This window comes from Triturus cristatus, chromosome 3_2 (assembly GCF_964204655.1).
Source record: "Triturus cristatus chromosome 3_2, aTriCri1.1, whole genome shotgun sequence".
Classification (NCBI taxonomy): Eukaryota; Metazoa; Chordata; class Amphibia; order Caudata; family Salamandridae; genus Triturus; species Triturus cristatus.
In genome coordinates, this window is record NC_140584.1 from 343137821 (window position 1) to 343153066 (window position 15246).

The 15246-nt window shown below is 45.9% G+C and overlaps 1 protein-coding gene across 10 annotated transcripts in view; it reads right to left on the reverse strand.

The window, feature by feature from the left end:
• SRRM1 (serine and arginine repetitive matrix 1) overlaps positions 1–15246 on the reverse strand; it is a 639067-nt gene that overhangs the window by 232613 nt on the left and 391208 nt on the right. For all 10 annotated transcript variants that reach the window (XM_085647827.1, XM_085647825.1, XM_085647826.1 and 7 more), the window contains one exon: positions 9923–10058. In XM_085647827.1, coding sequence (XP_085503953.1) covers positions 9923–10058 — 136 coding nt within the window. The remainder of the gene's footprint in view (positions 1–9922; positions 10059–15246) is intronic.

A 15246-nucleotide genomic window follows, 5' to 3' on the forward strand; every position in this document is an offset into this window, starting at 1 on the left:
ACCTACCTACCCACACACACCTACACCCACACCCACACCCCTACACACACAAACACACACAAACACACACAAACACACACACCTACACACACACTCTCTCTCTCTCTCTGCAGGCTGTGTGTTTTGGTGCAGAGCAAAGCGAAGAGTCGACACAATCCACTGCAATGGCAAGCCACTCCTCTAGCTAGGTGCACTATACCAGTGGTGAGGGTGCAGGTGTCCAAGTCCATTCTTAGACATTGCAAGTTCAGTAAAGCCATAAGAGTATATGGTCTGGGAGTTTGTCATTAAGACCGCCACAGCACCATAATGGCTTTACTGAAATCTGGGATGTTTGATATCAAACTTCTCAGCACATTAAACCCACACTGGTGCCAGTGTGAGATTTAATGCCAAGTGCAGTCAGAGGGAATCTTAGTGATGCCCCCTGAAAAACAACCTAACTCTAGTGTCCTGGCTGACTGGCTGCTTGCCAGCTGTCACACTTAGACATGTTTCTGGACCCCTGGGCCAAGAGCATACAGCACTCTGGGTCCTGACACAAAGCACATCCTGGGGATAGGTGCCAAGCCTCCTCCACCAGGATGGGTAGGGTCCACGAAGGGAAAGCTCCAAAGGCTTTCCACCTTTGTGAGCTGACCCAGCCATTTGCTTCTCCCAGCAACTGGACCCCACTGGTTCCGACCCCTCACTTTGGGCGGGTGAATCAGCGGGGAAACCTAGATAGGAGGAGAGGTCTGCCAACCTTTACCAACCCAACCCCTCAAGTGGGGAGGCGAGGCAAAGCACAACTCTCAATCCCCGCCATCTTGAAGATGGGGGGACCCAGCCAACCAGACTGAAGTTTTAACCCCAGAAACTCCACTCCCAAGACCGATTACTCTCCTTTAAACGGATAACCAGATTTTCTCCCATAGGACTGCACGGACTGATTTCTGTGGAAACCGTTCTAAGTGTGAAGTTGAATATTGTATGAAAATCTAAACAAGTGTGTTTTGATGACAAATTGAATACTTACCTTTGTCTAGGATATGTCCCAGTGTGGTAATCTAAACATAGTAATCACAAAGTAACTGCATAGTAATTTCAACAGTTTCTGAACATTTGACCTACCTGTAATAAAGCCTAGTGAATTCAATTGCATTATTCCTCAAAAGTACTAGTTCACTTGTCTGTACCAAGTTCTGCTTGGTTCTAAAATAAAATACAACTAAGAAATATTTGATACAAACAATTGGTCTGAGTTCATTCTTTGAGTGTGTGACATCACTTCTTGTCTGAAGTGTGTAGAATAAATGCTCAACACTACCCTCTGATAACGCCTTACTGCTCACCCACACTACCACAAATGGAGAGTAACGTATTATCTACTTTTACCTCAGTAAGCCTTTGGGAATCCACTGGACTCTGTGCACACTATACCTTACTTTGCTACAGTATATATACAGAGCCAGCAGCCTACACTCAGCATCTTCCTCATTAAGTGTTAAGAGTCTATTTGTGCACTTGACTGAGAAAAGCTCCCAGAGTAGAGAGCCCCAGTACTTTCAGTTGAGCGTTCCCATTTTACAAGCCCTCTCAATGGCTGTAAACCATTTAGTGATCTCACCCTCAACAGAATTGGGGACAATCATTTTGGGGATTTTGAGATCAAAAGGTTACTCCCTGTCTCCATTTACCTTGTTGCTGCCACCATTCATTGGTGCTAGACCCATCTCAGCCCTTTATTTCTCTATTACCAGGACTTTGGCCTCTGGGTTACTCATCTGGCTAGTCTCTCCAGCTGCTGATCTGGATCTTGGGGCCTGTAGTAGTCGGTCAACCTCCAGGTACAGTTTTAGGTTAGATGTTTCTGCTGTTATCCTTTTCCTTTTGGGTATTGAAAGGGGAGTCATACTCATGAGTACTATTAGCAGACTCATCTTCACGGACATGATCATCATCAATGTTTTGAGTGTCTTTTTCTCTTGCCTGGGCTATTTCAAGCTCAGCAAGCAACGCCTGGAGTTGTGCGTTGGTTTGTCTAGACCCAGTTGTAATTTTACAAGCCTTGCAGAGGTCCTATAGCTGCTTCAGACTAAGTTACAGGTAAGGAGTCAGGTTGAGTTCTTATATGCTCGGAGGCTGACATTTTCCTGAAGTTGGAACCTTTTTTAGAAAATGTAAAAAACATTCTAAACAGATTTCTAAAGCCTAACTACTAGTACTCTTTTTTAAATTCTAATATAAAAGGACTGGGATACTTAACACTAGGCCCTAACAGTTCAGATTACAAAACATTTGGAAAAATACAAAATTGGAAACATTTAAAAAATCTTTGACTAAAGAAAACTGTGGGTTTCTTTGTCACCTATGGACCAAGTGCTATCAACAAATGCAAGTCTTGTACCCCACCGCTGATCCACCAGTGTATAAAGCTGGCTTATTATGTAGTATACTAAATCGAGGTATACTATCCATACGATCCTTATTGGCATAACTTGTACCGATAGCTCCAGCAATACAGTACCAACTTCCCATCCATACATTGTTGGGTTAATTTCTCGACTATTTCCATTCAAAATAAATGTTTACAGTAATATTTTTTTAGTAATATTTTCTATATTCCTTTCACGAAAGTTTTGATGTTTAAGAACATTTATCTATAGCATAGTATATAGACACACTGATTGGCTTCATATATACTTTAACTCTATCATATCACTCAGATTAGGACTCTGCACAGACTGAGGCTTTACATGTATAGCTCATGCTCTTTGCCAAGATGAGGCCCACCATCTTTTATTAACGAGAAACACAATTGCTCTAGAAACAATGCAGCATCTAATCTCCTGCCCCCCTCATTTTCTTTAGTTTGATTCCAAAAGCACTAAGGGGTTACACCTTGTCCACCATCTCCCAGACCCCCCCCCCCCCCACCCGCTACCCCTCAACCTCAACTCCCCACCTCCCTCTGGGGAACTCGGCAGTTACTTCCTTATCCCGCAAGTGTCACCAATGGACTGTTATACATCTGAGTGAAGACAAACCTTTTCCACTCTTTATACCCGGTAAGATTAAACTTCCATTACTGTGCTCTGTAAAAACACTAAGCCATTTACCAGACCCCGAGCTACCACAATTTGGATATCTTCTATTTTGAGCAGTATGCTGAGAACATTTTTTTTAGGTAAAAAAAATATATATTTTTGCTTTTGTTTACAGCAACAAATAGTTTTGTCACTGCTACATGGAACTTAATAACCAGAGGATAGGGATTCTATATTAGTTCTCAGACAATTCTGATTGCTTTCAACCAATAGGTGCATCTCATTGTATGCCTTTCATTTTCCGACACTTAACTATACTCCTGGTTTCACAAGTGTTTAAACCGCATATACAATATCTTTCAATAATTGTGTTTGAGTTTACATTATGAGTAACCTTTTGCTTTTATTTTTTATCCCAGGAGCTCTGTCCTTTTATGTAACATGTTAAAACATTTATTTTGCTTTAGATGCATATTACATGGTTGATCTCATTTCTGTTTTTACCTTTGATTGTCTTTCGGTTTCCATTGTGTTAGTATTGTACTGATGGATCATTTTCAAAGATCTATGTATGTGCGTTTTACAAGCCCTGATGAAGCAACAGTGAGATTGTCCAAGTTGTGAAATGTGTTCGCTTTGGTTTATCACTCAGTTTGAGCACAGAACACACAAAGAAATTTCCATTCACCAAACATTTTTGGTTTAACAAAGTAACTTTAATTCACAGGACACACTAACCTAATCCTCTGAGCCTGTACTCCATATTTGATATCAGTAAGAGATGGGAGGAACCCTTACACCTTCAGAGGCTCAGCATCAAGTTTAGGTTCTGGATTTCCTTCCGTCTGGAACCGATTTAGTGCATATTATTTATAAACATACACACACAGTAAAATGAATGCATGGTTAAGTTGTACTTCCCTCCTGCTTTGGCATGGAATTTAAAGGGCTAAGTCAGAACGTGAAATCTTTGCCCAGGTTAAACCTTGTTGGTGTATCTGACCTGTGCTCCATCACAGTCACCTAAAATGACGCCTAGGTCTCAGTCTTCTGCATCCATTGACTATCATTGACACTTTGGTGCCATTCCTACTCAATACTTTGAAAATTTCTGATTCCCCTTATGGGATTCTTATTTTACTTAATAAATTTGATTCTATTATGCTATTTTTGTTTGGGATTTTTATAGTCTAGAATTTTGACATTAAAACTATTTTGGTATTCCATAAATAGCATTAGTTAAGCAGGTCTGCTCTGTGCCATACCTATCAGGGGGCTGAACTCAGGTTTAACTTTGAGGGTTCACCCTAAGAAGGAATGCAATTATTCATTGCAGTGGGTAGTCATCCATCCCAAATAATAATCCAGTTTCCATCCACAGCAGTGCATGTTATGAGCTAGGTAGGGGAAGAAAGGAGCTTGGAGAGTCAGAGACCAGTCCATGGAGGTCAGACGCATGGAACAGATCTGCCTGGTTTTATCTCAAACACTTTTCCCTCCTAGAATACAATCAACTTTCACTTCTAAAGAAAGAACAATAAATTATGTGCAACTCCATTTTTAAGGCTTATTTAAACCACAATTATATTTAAAAGCCAAGAAAGCCTTTCTGAAAAAAATTACTCTATTTTGCCATCATACATTTTAGGCGTATACCTTCTAACAGATTTACAAGCTTGGTAACATTAAAATTTTCTAACATATAATGCAAAATAAATGATTATGGCAAATATTATGCAAAGTATTGTTTATAGGAAAAATGCTATTTATTTTAGCACTTTTCAAAAACGGTATACTTTTCTTGTACACAATCAGCTTCTGCTGCAATTCTCTGGAGATGGCTTGTTACATCAAACCAGCCAACAGTGAGACATCAATTTGCATAAAATGGGATCTGCATGCCTCCTCGCACAAGTAAAATGTAAAGCACAGAGCATCCGTAGGCCTCACTTCTGCAATGAATCCAGTTGAAAACAGACAAAATTAGATTAAAACGGATTCATGATATCCACTGCCAAAGTATTACCTGTACAAAAATGAACTCCTTCAAAAAACAAGCATTTACAATGCAATGGTCTCGGCATTGTTAAAGTTAAAGCTATTGGCATTGCTCATGACATTATTTTTGTTTATGTTTTTGTTTTTAAAACATTTAAAGAAACGGCATTGTTATATACAGTGTCAATAGCTTAATCACTCTCATATGCTAGACCTATTGCATTTGCACCCACACACAGAGCCACACACCCAAAGCCACCCACACACACAGAGCCACCCACACAGAGCCACTCACATAGACCAACCCACACACAAATAGAGCCACCCATAGAGCCACCCACAGAGCCACCTACACACACAGTTACCCACACAGAGACAGACCCACCACGCATAGAGCCACCTACAAAAAAAGCCACCCACACAGAGCCACACACAGAGCCACCCACACACACAGAGCCACCCACTCCACACACACAGAGCCACCCACACACAGAGCCACCCCCCCACACACACACAGAGCCACCCCCCACACACACACTAAAAAAAAAAAACGCACTTCATCACATTGTCACTTAATGGAAAGCATCAGCAACATGCAGCATGACTATGCTGCATACCCATTCGCACTGCTTCAAGAAAGCGTTCAAAAACTTTTCAATCTTTAGTTCATTTTATTACTGAAATGTTCAATTGTTTTCCAACTTGACAATTAATCACGATAAAGTCGTCGAAATGTCCGTAAGCTTTACACAAAAAGTTGTGCCCACAGGCCTCTTACTCGTTGCGGCAGGACATTTGATTCATGAATTGCAGCAAAAAATCTTTTTCCCAATGCATTTCGGGCAACTTTGATAGCCCTTCGTCAGGGGACGCTATTACAATAAAATGAAACACAACCCATATTAATTTGCCATATTGCTATTCAAAAGTATTTTAACAACTTTGCACATTGTGAACAAAACCTGCTTACTTAACCCTTGGGAATAAGTGTTTAACAGACCCACTAACCCTCTCTGCCCTTCTACCAATGTGAAAAGTTGATTCAACGCGGTAACCTCCCCCTCTCCAACCACGATGTAAAACCTGCCAAACTTTGCCCGCATTACTAAATAAACACTAAACAACCCCCAGTAAATGATACGTGTTTTAAACTCAAATTCATACACTTCTGCTCCCAACTAACGTGCATGTATTAACTGCCTGCATTCCCATTCTGTATCATTAGACGAAAATACCCTCCAAAACATTTAAAGAAACGGCATTGTTATATACAGTGTCAATAGCTTAATCACTCTCATATGCTAGACCTATTGCATTTGCACCCACACACAGAGCCACACACCCAAAGCCACCCACACACACAGAGCCACCCACACAGAGCCACTCACATAGACCAACCCACACACAAATAGAGCCACCCATAGAGCCACCCACAGAGCCACCTACACACACAGTTACCCACACAGAGACAGACCCACCACGCATAGAGCCACCTACAAAAAAAGCCACCCACACAGAGCCACACACAGAGCCACCCACACACACAGAGCCACCCACTCCACACACACAGAGCCACCCACACACACAGAGCCACCCCCCCACACACACACAGAGCCACCCCCCACACACACACTAAAAAAAAAAAACGCACTTCATCACATTGTCACTTAATGGAAAGCCACAACCTTTCTTATAAACTGAAACAAATCCTGATCTCTCACACATGTATACACAAGCGATGCGCCAAGGCAATGTAGACTCAGAACACACGGCACCAATCAAGTGGACGAACTCGCAACAAACAGCACACTGGATAATGCCTCAAACGGGAGGGTCACACACAAAAAAAGCAATTAACTAGGAAGGGAGGGAGAATGCAAGTAAGGACGTTTCCCAGATGCAACCCAGGTATACGACTCCTTAAATGTTAACGCTTCAACAAGCATGTGCGAGGTGAAAAAACACTATATTCAATTCGAGATATACCGTGTATGTTTAAATACAGCTAAAAGCTCTGTAAAAAGAAATTACAACCTTTGCATAAAATTACTTAAACGGCGTGGTTAAGCAAAGCACAGAAAACCCACTAGAGGGCAATTTTGAACAAGATACAGGAGCAAAGACGCTACTCGGAAACGGCAACGCCCCCCTTTAACATTTACCAAGCAAAGAATGGGCGTACTAATAACCAATACGTAAAAAAGGCCACACTTAAGAATATAAGCCAACAACGCCCGAAAAAACATCAGGTCCGCCGATTACCTTAACAAATAAATTGCGCACAACGTGTTATCAAGCTTGGTAACGGGGGAAGTGGCTATGGAGGAGGAGCCGTGATCAACTACAACACCAACCTCTGCAATAGTAAAAGCTTGCACGGCTAGAAAGGTTCCGGGGATGTTTTCGGATCCGTCCTCGTGCTCAAGTTTTCAAAGCAAAAACTAGAGTTTGTTAACTACAAACGTGTGTTCGGCATACATTAACGCTGTCCAATGCGAACTGTGTCAGGTCCCCATTGACAGGAAAGAAAGGTCCCCTCTAGCTGCTGTATGAATTATCAAATAAGGGCTCAGTGGGCCCTGGTGCCACTGCACCCATGGAAGCCACGCCCCCTCCACATTCAGCCCTCAAAAGATACATCAACCGAGCATGGAGTTCGCTTTCAATAAGTGGTCTTAAAAGTACACGGCGACCAGACTTTGCGGTACAGTCACAGGGCTCCCCCTCTAAAGCCATTGTGGCCGGGCCTCTTTACTTCTGAGAACGATCTTGACTACAGACGTCCGGTCGACCGTGGTAAAGCCCCAAAGCTTAACACAGACAGTTGGAGCACTACCTGAACCGGAGACACCACGCAGGAGCCAGCGTGGGAGTCTGTAACCAACACCATCTCCAACAAATCCAACACTCCCTACCACTGACCCCTCATGAGCATGAAATGTGAGCAACCAAGCGCTACAGCTTGCTCCGACTGCAATGGTCGTCGTCAACACCCTAGACCGCAGCCTGTCTTCCCCCCCCCACCCCCCCCCCTCCCACCCCCTTCTTTCCGGAGCTTCACCCCAGGCTACTACTAAATCCACAAATCACTGTCAAATTCAACTGTGCGCCCCCTCCCCAAAGAACGAGTTTGCAGAAGCTGGCCATAAGTGTTACCCGATACACCCCCCCCCCCCTCTTTTCCCCATTAAGCCGGAAACCAGCCCCTTCTTTCCACAGGGGCACACGCGGGCCCCCAGACAAGTAAAAAAATAAAAATAAAAACACAACAGGTCGGTCCCTCCGTTTTTTACAGGCAGTAGTTCCCAGGTCCGCTCTGCCCCTTTGCAGGCAGTAGCAGGACACTTCTCATCGAGGAGGCGCCGTCCCCTCTTCCAAGGAGCAGAGGGCCTCCCTTCTTTCCTCTACCACTAAACGTTGTTCCTTCCCCTCCCATGTGGGGGTGGACGGACCGGAGTCACCCTATCCTCCCCAACACACAGTTTTGTCCTCTGGGTATAATCCGCAGCCCCGTGTCCCTAACCCATCACCCTCCCCGACATAAGTGTCACATTGAGAATATTTCCCCACCGCCCTTGCTCCTTCCCAATCACAGAGCCTCCCAAGGCACCCGGCGCCCCTTCCTTACCAGGAAAGCACAGCACATAATGGATCACCGAGGTCATTATTTTCAAGAAAAAGATCCACCAACACGGTTCCAGGAGTCTCCGCATGACAAAATGCACATTGAAAGAAAACTTGTTGAATTCGTTCTGCCGCCCCCGCAGCCAGCAAAGAAAAGTTCAAAAGGTCAAAAGCCACACAAAAATCCGGTCCCGGCGCGGCGGTGCTGGGCCTGGCGCAGGACAGCGAGGGCTGCTCACTTGCAGGAATCTCCGAACTTGGGGCGCCCGGGAAGGAGGCGCAGACAAGGGGCTTCTTCCCAGCCACCGGCAGCTCCTCATGCAGACCGCGCTGCCCAGGTCCCGGGGAGGCGCATAGTGAGAGGCACCCGGCGCACGAGGAGGCTCAGTCCATGCTCAGAGCCGCGGCGGCTGCACGGGGATGGGGAGTAGCGCGCTGGAAGCTTTCCATTCTCCCATACAGGAAGTAACAAGCACACCAATGGCTTTCTCCGAGGTGAAGCAGAAATGCCTCTGAGAAAGGCAGCGGCATTTTCGGATTCGGGGGCGTGTTTTTCTTTTTCTCTCCTCTTGCCATTGGCTGGAGCAGAGAAAAACAAGCCCAGCGAAAAGTATCGAAAAAAAACGCCCCCGTATCCGAAAAGGACGGGGCCTGTTTTGCGAGACAAACCTCTTCTCCAATGGCTGGCCAGCATTTAAGAGGCCAGCCAATGGAGAAGAGGAGAGAAGAGGGGCGGGTTCAAGCCCCTCTTCTCCAAGTCATTAAATCTCGTGAGCGAGACTGCGCAAGCGCAGCCTTCGCTAGCCGAGACCTAACGAAGCACCAAAATGTTTAGAGACAGTTGTTTAACAGACATTAGGTGCATACTAACTTTTTTTGCACATACTTTGGTGGTAGATGTTTTGTTTTTTTTTTTGTTTTTTTAATGTATATTCTTTTACATGATAACTCCGTACCAGCAATACAGAAGTTTACTGCAGTGGTGCCAATGTGACAAACAAAAATCAAAGTGGCAGGGTACACTGGGGAATTAAACACTAAACTTTTGGAAATGGAAGCAGTTAGAAGGAATTAAAGCATCTAAAATGTTTTATTGGATGCTTTAAGTATTTGTACTTTTGTGAACTGTTTTTGCTTTATTGGTGCAACAGTGTGAAGATAGTTTATATATTTTCGCAATAATTAGTGAACCAGAGCTCAATCACATGAATCACAAGAACCAATAGCATTAAGTGGTCAGTTTAAAAAGAATGAAAGGAAGAAACAAATACCTAGGAGAGAACTCTTTTTGACGTCTGCGTGAAGGTGATGGAGTCCTTGAGCCTGAATGACGTCTGCGACGTGCCATTTCACCATTTTTCACATTTCTTTTAGGTCTCTCTTCAGAAGAGGATGATGAACCAGAATCTTAAAATTAATAAGCACACAAATATTTTTGAAAAAATTCACAAGCAGCAATCAGATGTTGATTTACAGTTGAGAATACTTAATGAAAAATGCTGAGTCCAATTGCAGGGGGAGGTAACGTAAGGGTTTCTTAACTAATACATTAATACCTCATTTTGGATCATCCACGTCTGGAGAGACCTTTGCCCTCTTTTGAACTTGTGATTGCCAAATGCATAACTGCTACAGAATGCACTCTGATATCCTTCATGCCCAGCATATTATTTTTAAGTGAATTAGGAAAAAATACCTTCATGACGGTTTAGGTACTCTTAATCTTTGTTCTTTCTCCTTAACAATTGGAAGGTGTGAGAAAGTGCCATTTTTCTTGCATGGTATGCCCCCCACTTTTTTCTGACTTGCTGATGTACTTTGACTGAGTGTGCCAATCAGGTACCCAGGGCCTATGTTCCTTCCCTAAAACTGTGTTGAAGCCTAAACCCAATTGGCATCTCTGGCCACATGTCAGCCCCTGGTAATGGTACACTAGGTACCCAGAGCCTTGTGACCAGAGAAGGCCCCTAAGGGCTGCAGCACTTATTGTGCCACCCTTAGAGGCCCTGTACCCTGACACACACACACACACTGCCTTTGCAGGCTGGGTGTCTTGGTGCTTAACTAAATAGAGTTGACATGGCACACATTCCTGTGTGAAATGCCCACAACACACACTTGTGAGAAAGTGCCATCTTTCTTGCATGGTATGCACCCCACTTTTTGCTGAATATACTTTGACTGAGTGTGCCCTTGACTCCTGCCAATCAGGTGCCCAGGGCCTATGTTCCTTCCCTCAAACCTAGAACCCAAATTGGCAAACCCTGGCCACATGTCAGCCCCTGGTAAATGGTACCCTAGGTACTCAGGGCCTTGTGACCAGGGAAGGCCTCTAAGGGCTGCAGCACTTAATGTGCCACCCTTAGAGGCCCTCTAGCCTGACACAAACACACTGCCCTTGCAGGCTGAGTGTCTGGGTACAGGACAAAACAGTCGACATGGCACACATCCCTGTGTGCCATTGTGAGAAAGTGGCTCTGTATATACTGTTCCTTAATAGGTACAGGGTGTACAGAGTCCACAGTCCCCAGAGGTTTGGCAGAGGCTAAAGTTAGATATAACCTTACTCTCTAAAGTGGTAGCTTGGTCGAGCAGTAAGGCAGTATCAGAGGACAGTGTAAAGCATTTGTTGTAAACACTCAGTCAGCAAATGGTCTCACACACTCAATAACTGAACTCTAGGCCAATGGTTTATATATAAAACATATATGCTTGTTTTATTTTAGAACCAACACTTGGATTTAAAATATACTTTCTCAGAATGAGATGTTTCATATAAATACTTTTGCAATATGCAATTGACTTTTGTAAACAGTTACAGGTGGTTGCAATAGGCAACTCTATTTTAAACACAACAATGCATTGAGCTCAATGGAAAATTCAAGTTATTTGCAACAGATTACTTTTTAGATTACTTTTGGAATTCCAGGACTGGATCCTAGATTCAGTCCTGGGTCAGTACTCAGAATCAAGTGATGAAAATCGACTTAATTACTGTAATGATTTTTAAACAATATTTAGCTATTTTAAAGTTGACAGTCAATGATTCCCTATGGAAGAAAATTCAAGTTGCAGGTACAGTATGTTCTTGTTACTTTTGTAATCCAGTACTGGGTGCCTAGACTCAGTACTAGGACCTTTATCCAAAACAGGTAAGTAATTACGTTTTCAAATATTATACGATTTTTGAAGAATATTTCAAGATTGCAGAAATTGACACTTAGAAGAAATATCACAGAATAACAGTCAATGATTTCCTATGGAAGAAAATTGGGTTATGGGTAAGTACAGTTGTAAGTATTTTTCAGAGACAGTGATTGGCACCAAGATCCAGCACTGGGAGCTCACCTAAGAGCAGGTGAGTAATTTCGTTTTCGTTACTCGGCTGATTTTTGGTGAATATTTTAAGATTTGAAAAGTCCACACTTGAAAGAAATTTCAGGAAAAAGCCAGTCAATGTTACCCTATGAGGAAAATAGAGTTATCGGTTTAAGGGTAAGTACTCGACTGGCAGAGTTGAGGTTCTGGGCATTGACTCAGGGGTCCCCCAGGGTCAGGTAGGTACAGTTGGTTCACCCTCAACGACTATAGGGCGGCCGGGTGCAGAGAGAGTTAGGCCCAATGTTATCCTATGAGGGATAGGGGGGCCTTCGTTGGTGGCTGCTGACTGGCAAGCCACGCGGCTGTGAGAGCTGGGCTCCTGGTCACTTACTCAGGGCAAGTGGGGAAGTAGGTAGGTGTAGAGTTTTCACTGCCAGGGCCACTCGGGCGGCTGGGTGCAGGGTGCTTTTGAGCCTTCGGGCGCTCAATTGATTTCAATAGGAAATCTCCGGTTTAGAAAAAGACTGCAAGCTCGGGGACGAGGATTCTTCAGGTGCCACCACCACTTAGAGAGGTAAGTTGGGTAGTTGGAGGATAGGTAGGTACCCCGGGATTGGGCACAGGGGGCCGCAGGGCGCCGCGTGCAGGGGTGCCTTTTGGTGTCGGGAAATCTTACCCTCTGTTGATCGCGGTAGGGGGGGCACCTTGTTCTGAGGCTGCAGGCTTCTTCAGGAGTGTCGAGGGAGGTCCTTGGGTGCCAGACTCGGGGTCACAGTCGCCGTGGGGTCGTCCTCGTGGTCTTTGTTCACTCCGGCACTGGCCAGGCTTGGCTGGTGCAGTGTGTGCTGGGTTCGCGGTTCCGGGCTGCTGCCAGGGATTAGAGCTAGGTTTTGAGTAGAACCTCTACTCATGGGAGTCCCAGGGGCTTAGAGCCAAAAGATAGCCTGGTCCTCCAGGGTAGGTGAGGTTGCTGGCCACAAGAGATGCCGGGTTGGAGCAGGAGCAGGTTCGAGGGTCGACAGGCAGGTAGGGCTGGGGCCAAAGCAGTTAGTGTCTTCCTCTCTTTAGCAGCTGCAGGGCAGGTCTTCTTACTTCTTGCTCTTCTGTGTAGTTTTGAATCTGGAATCTGGTGAAGGAAGGTTCAGGGTGCCCGTAAATACTAGATTTAGGGGCGTTACAGGTAGGTGAAGGGCAGGGACCAATGGGTCCCTGTCCTGGGGTGGGTACACCCCCTATCCTGCCTCTTTCCTGTGGGAGGGGGGCAGTAGCCTAGTCCTGATAGGGTAGGTCTCCCCATCTTCAAGATGGCGAGAGTCCGGAGATGTGCTTCACCTCGCCTCCCCCACCTAAGGGGTGGGGTTGGCAGGCTGGCACATCCCTTGTCCTTATTTGGGGATTCCGGCAAAAGCTTCCCGCCAGAGTGGGGGGTTGCAGTGGCCTGGGGAAGCTCACAGAGGCGACATGCCTTTGAAGCTTCCCCCTGCCCATCCTGGGGGAGGAGATTTAGCACCTCGCCCAGGATGTGCATTGTTGCAGGCCCAGGAGAGCAGGGGCTCTCCTACCCAGGGGTCCAGCAACATGTCTGCTGGGTGGCAGCCTAGGCAGCCTCAGAGCAGACGTGGATTGTAGGTTAGGTTTAAGGGGGCACCTCTAAGATGCCCTCTGGGGTGCTTGGTACATTATATCCCACACTGGCATCAGTGTGGGTTTAATGTGCTGAGAAGTTTGATACCAAACTTCTCAGTCTTTAGTGTTGCCATTATGGTGCTGAGGAGCTCGTGTTTGACGAGCTCTCAGCACCATGTACTCTTAAATGGCAGCACTGCACTTACAGTGCTCAGGCATGGACCTGGGCACTGTAGGGGCACAGGGCTCCTGCTCCTGTGCCCACCCCATTGGCATAAGGCACCCAGCTAGAGGGGTGGCTGATGTATGCCATGGCAGTGTAGGTGATGGGCATGGCACACAGGGATGTGTGTCAAGTCGACTTTGTTTTTGCCTTGCACCAAAACACTGAGCCTGCAAAGGCAGTGTGTGTGTAAGGGTACAGGGCCTCTAAGGGTGGCACAAGGAGGGCTGCAGCCCTTAGAGGCCTTCCCTGGTCACAAGGCCCTGGGTACCAAGGGTACCATTTACCAGGGGCTGACATATGGCCAGGGTTTGCCAATTTGGGTTTGTTTTGTTTTAGGGAAGGAACATAGGCCCTGGGCACCTGATTGGCAGGAGTCCAGGGCACACTAAGTGAAAGTACATTCAGCAAAAAGTGGGGTCATAACATGCAAGAAAGATGTCACTTTCTCACAGCCGTGCCCACAACCTACGCTGCCTTGGCATACATCAGCCACCCCTCTAGCTGGGTGCCATATGCCAGTGCTGTGGGCACAGGAGCATGAGCCCCTACAGTACACAGGTCCATTCCTGGGCACTGTAAGTGCAGTGCTGCCATTTAAGAGTATATGGTGCTGGCAGCTCGTCAAACACGAACTCCACAGCACCATGATGGCAACACTGAAGACTGAGAAGTTTGGTATCAAACTTCTCAGCACATTAAACCCACACTGATGCCAGTATGGGATTTAATATACATCTTACAGATGCCCCCTGAACCTAACCTACAATCCACGTCTTGTCTGAGGGGCTCCCTAGGCTGCCACCCAGCAGACATGTTGCTGGACCCCTGGGTAGAGAGCCATCCGCTCTCCTTGGCCTGCAACAATGCACATCCTGGGCGAGGTACTAGGTCTCCTCCCCCAGGATGGGCAGGGGAAGCTTCAAAGGCATGCCGCCTTTGTGAGCTTCTCCAGGCCACTTGCTGTACTCAGCAACCGGCCCCTACCGGTTCTGCAACTGGCCCCTACCAGTTCTGACCCCCACTCTGGCGGGGAGACTGGCCGGAAATCCCAAGGAAGGACAGGGGGTGTGCCAGCCTCTTTCAACCCCACCCCTCAGGTGGGGGAGGAGAGGTGAAACACATTCCCGGGCTCTCGCCATCTTGAAGATGGGAAGCCCTGGCCAATCAGGACTAGGCTACTGCCCCTCTGTGAGAAAGTGGCTCTGTATATACTGTTCCCTAATAGGTACAGGGTGTACAGAGTCCCCAGTCCCCCAGAGGCTGATAGAGGTCAAAGTTAGGTATGACCTTACCCTCAAAAGTGGTAGCTTGGTCGAGCAGTAAGGCAGTACCAGACGACAGTGTAAAGCATTTATTGTACACACTCAGTCAGCAAATGGTTTCACACACTCAATAACTGAACTCTAGGCCAATGGTTTATAT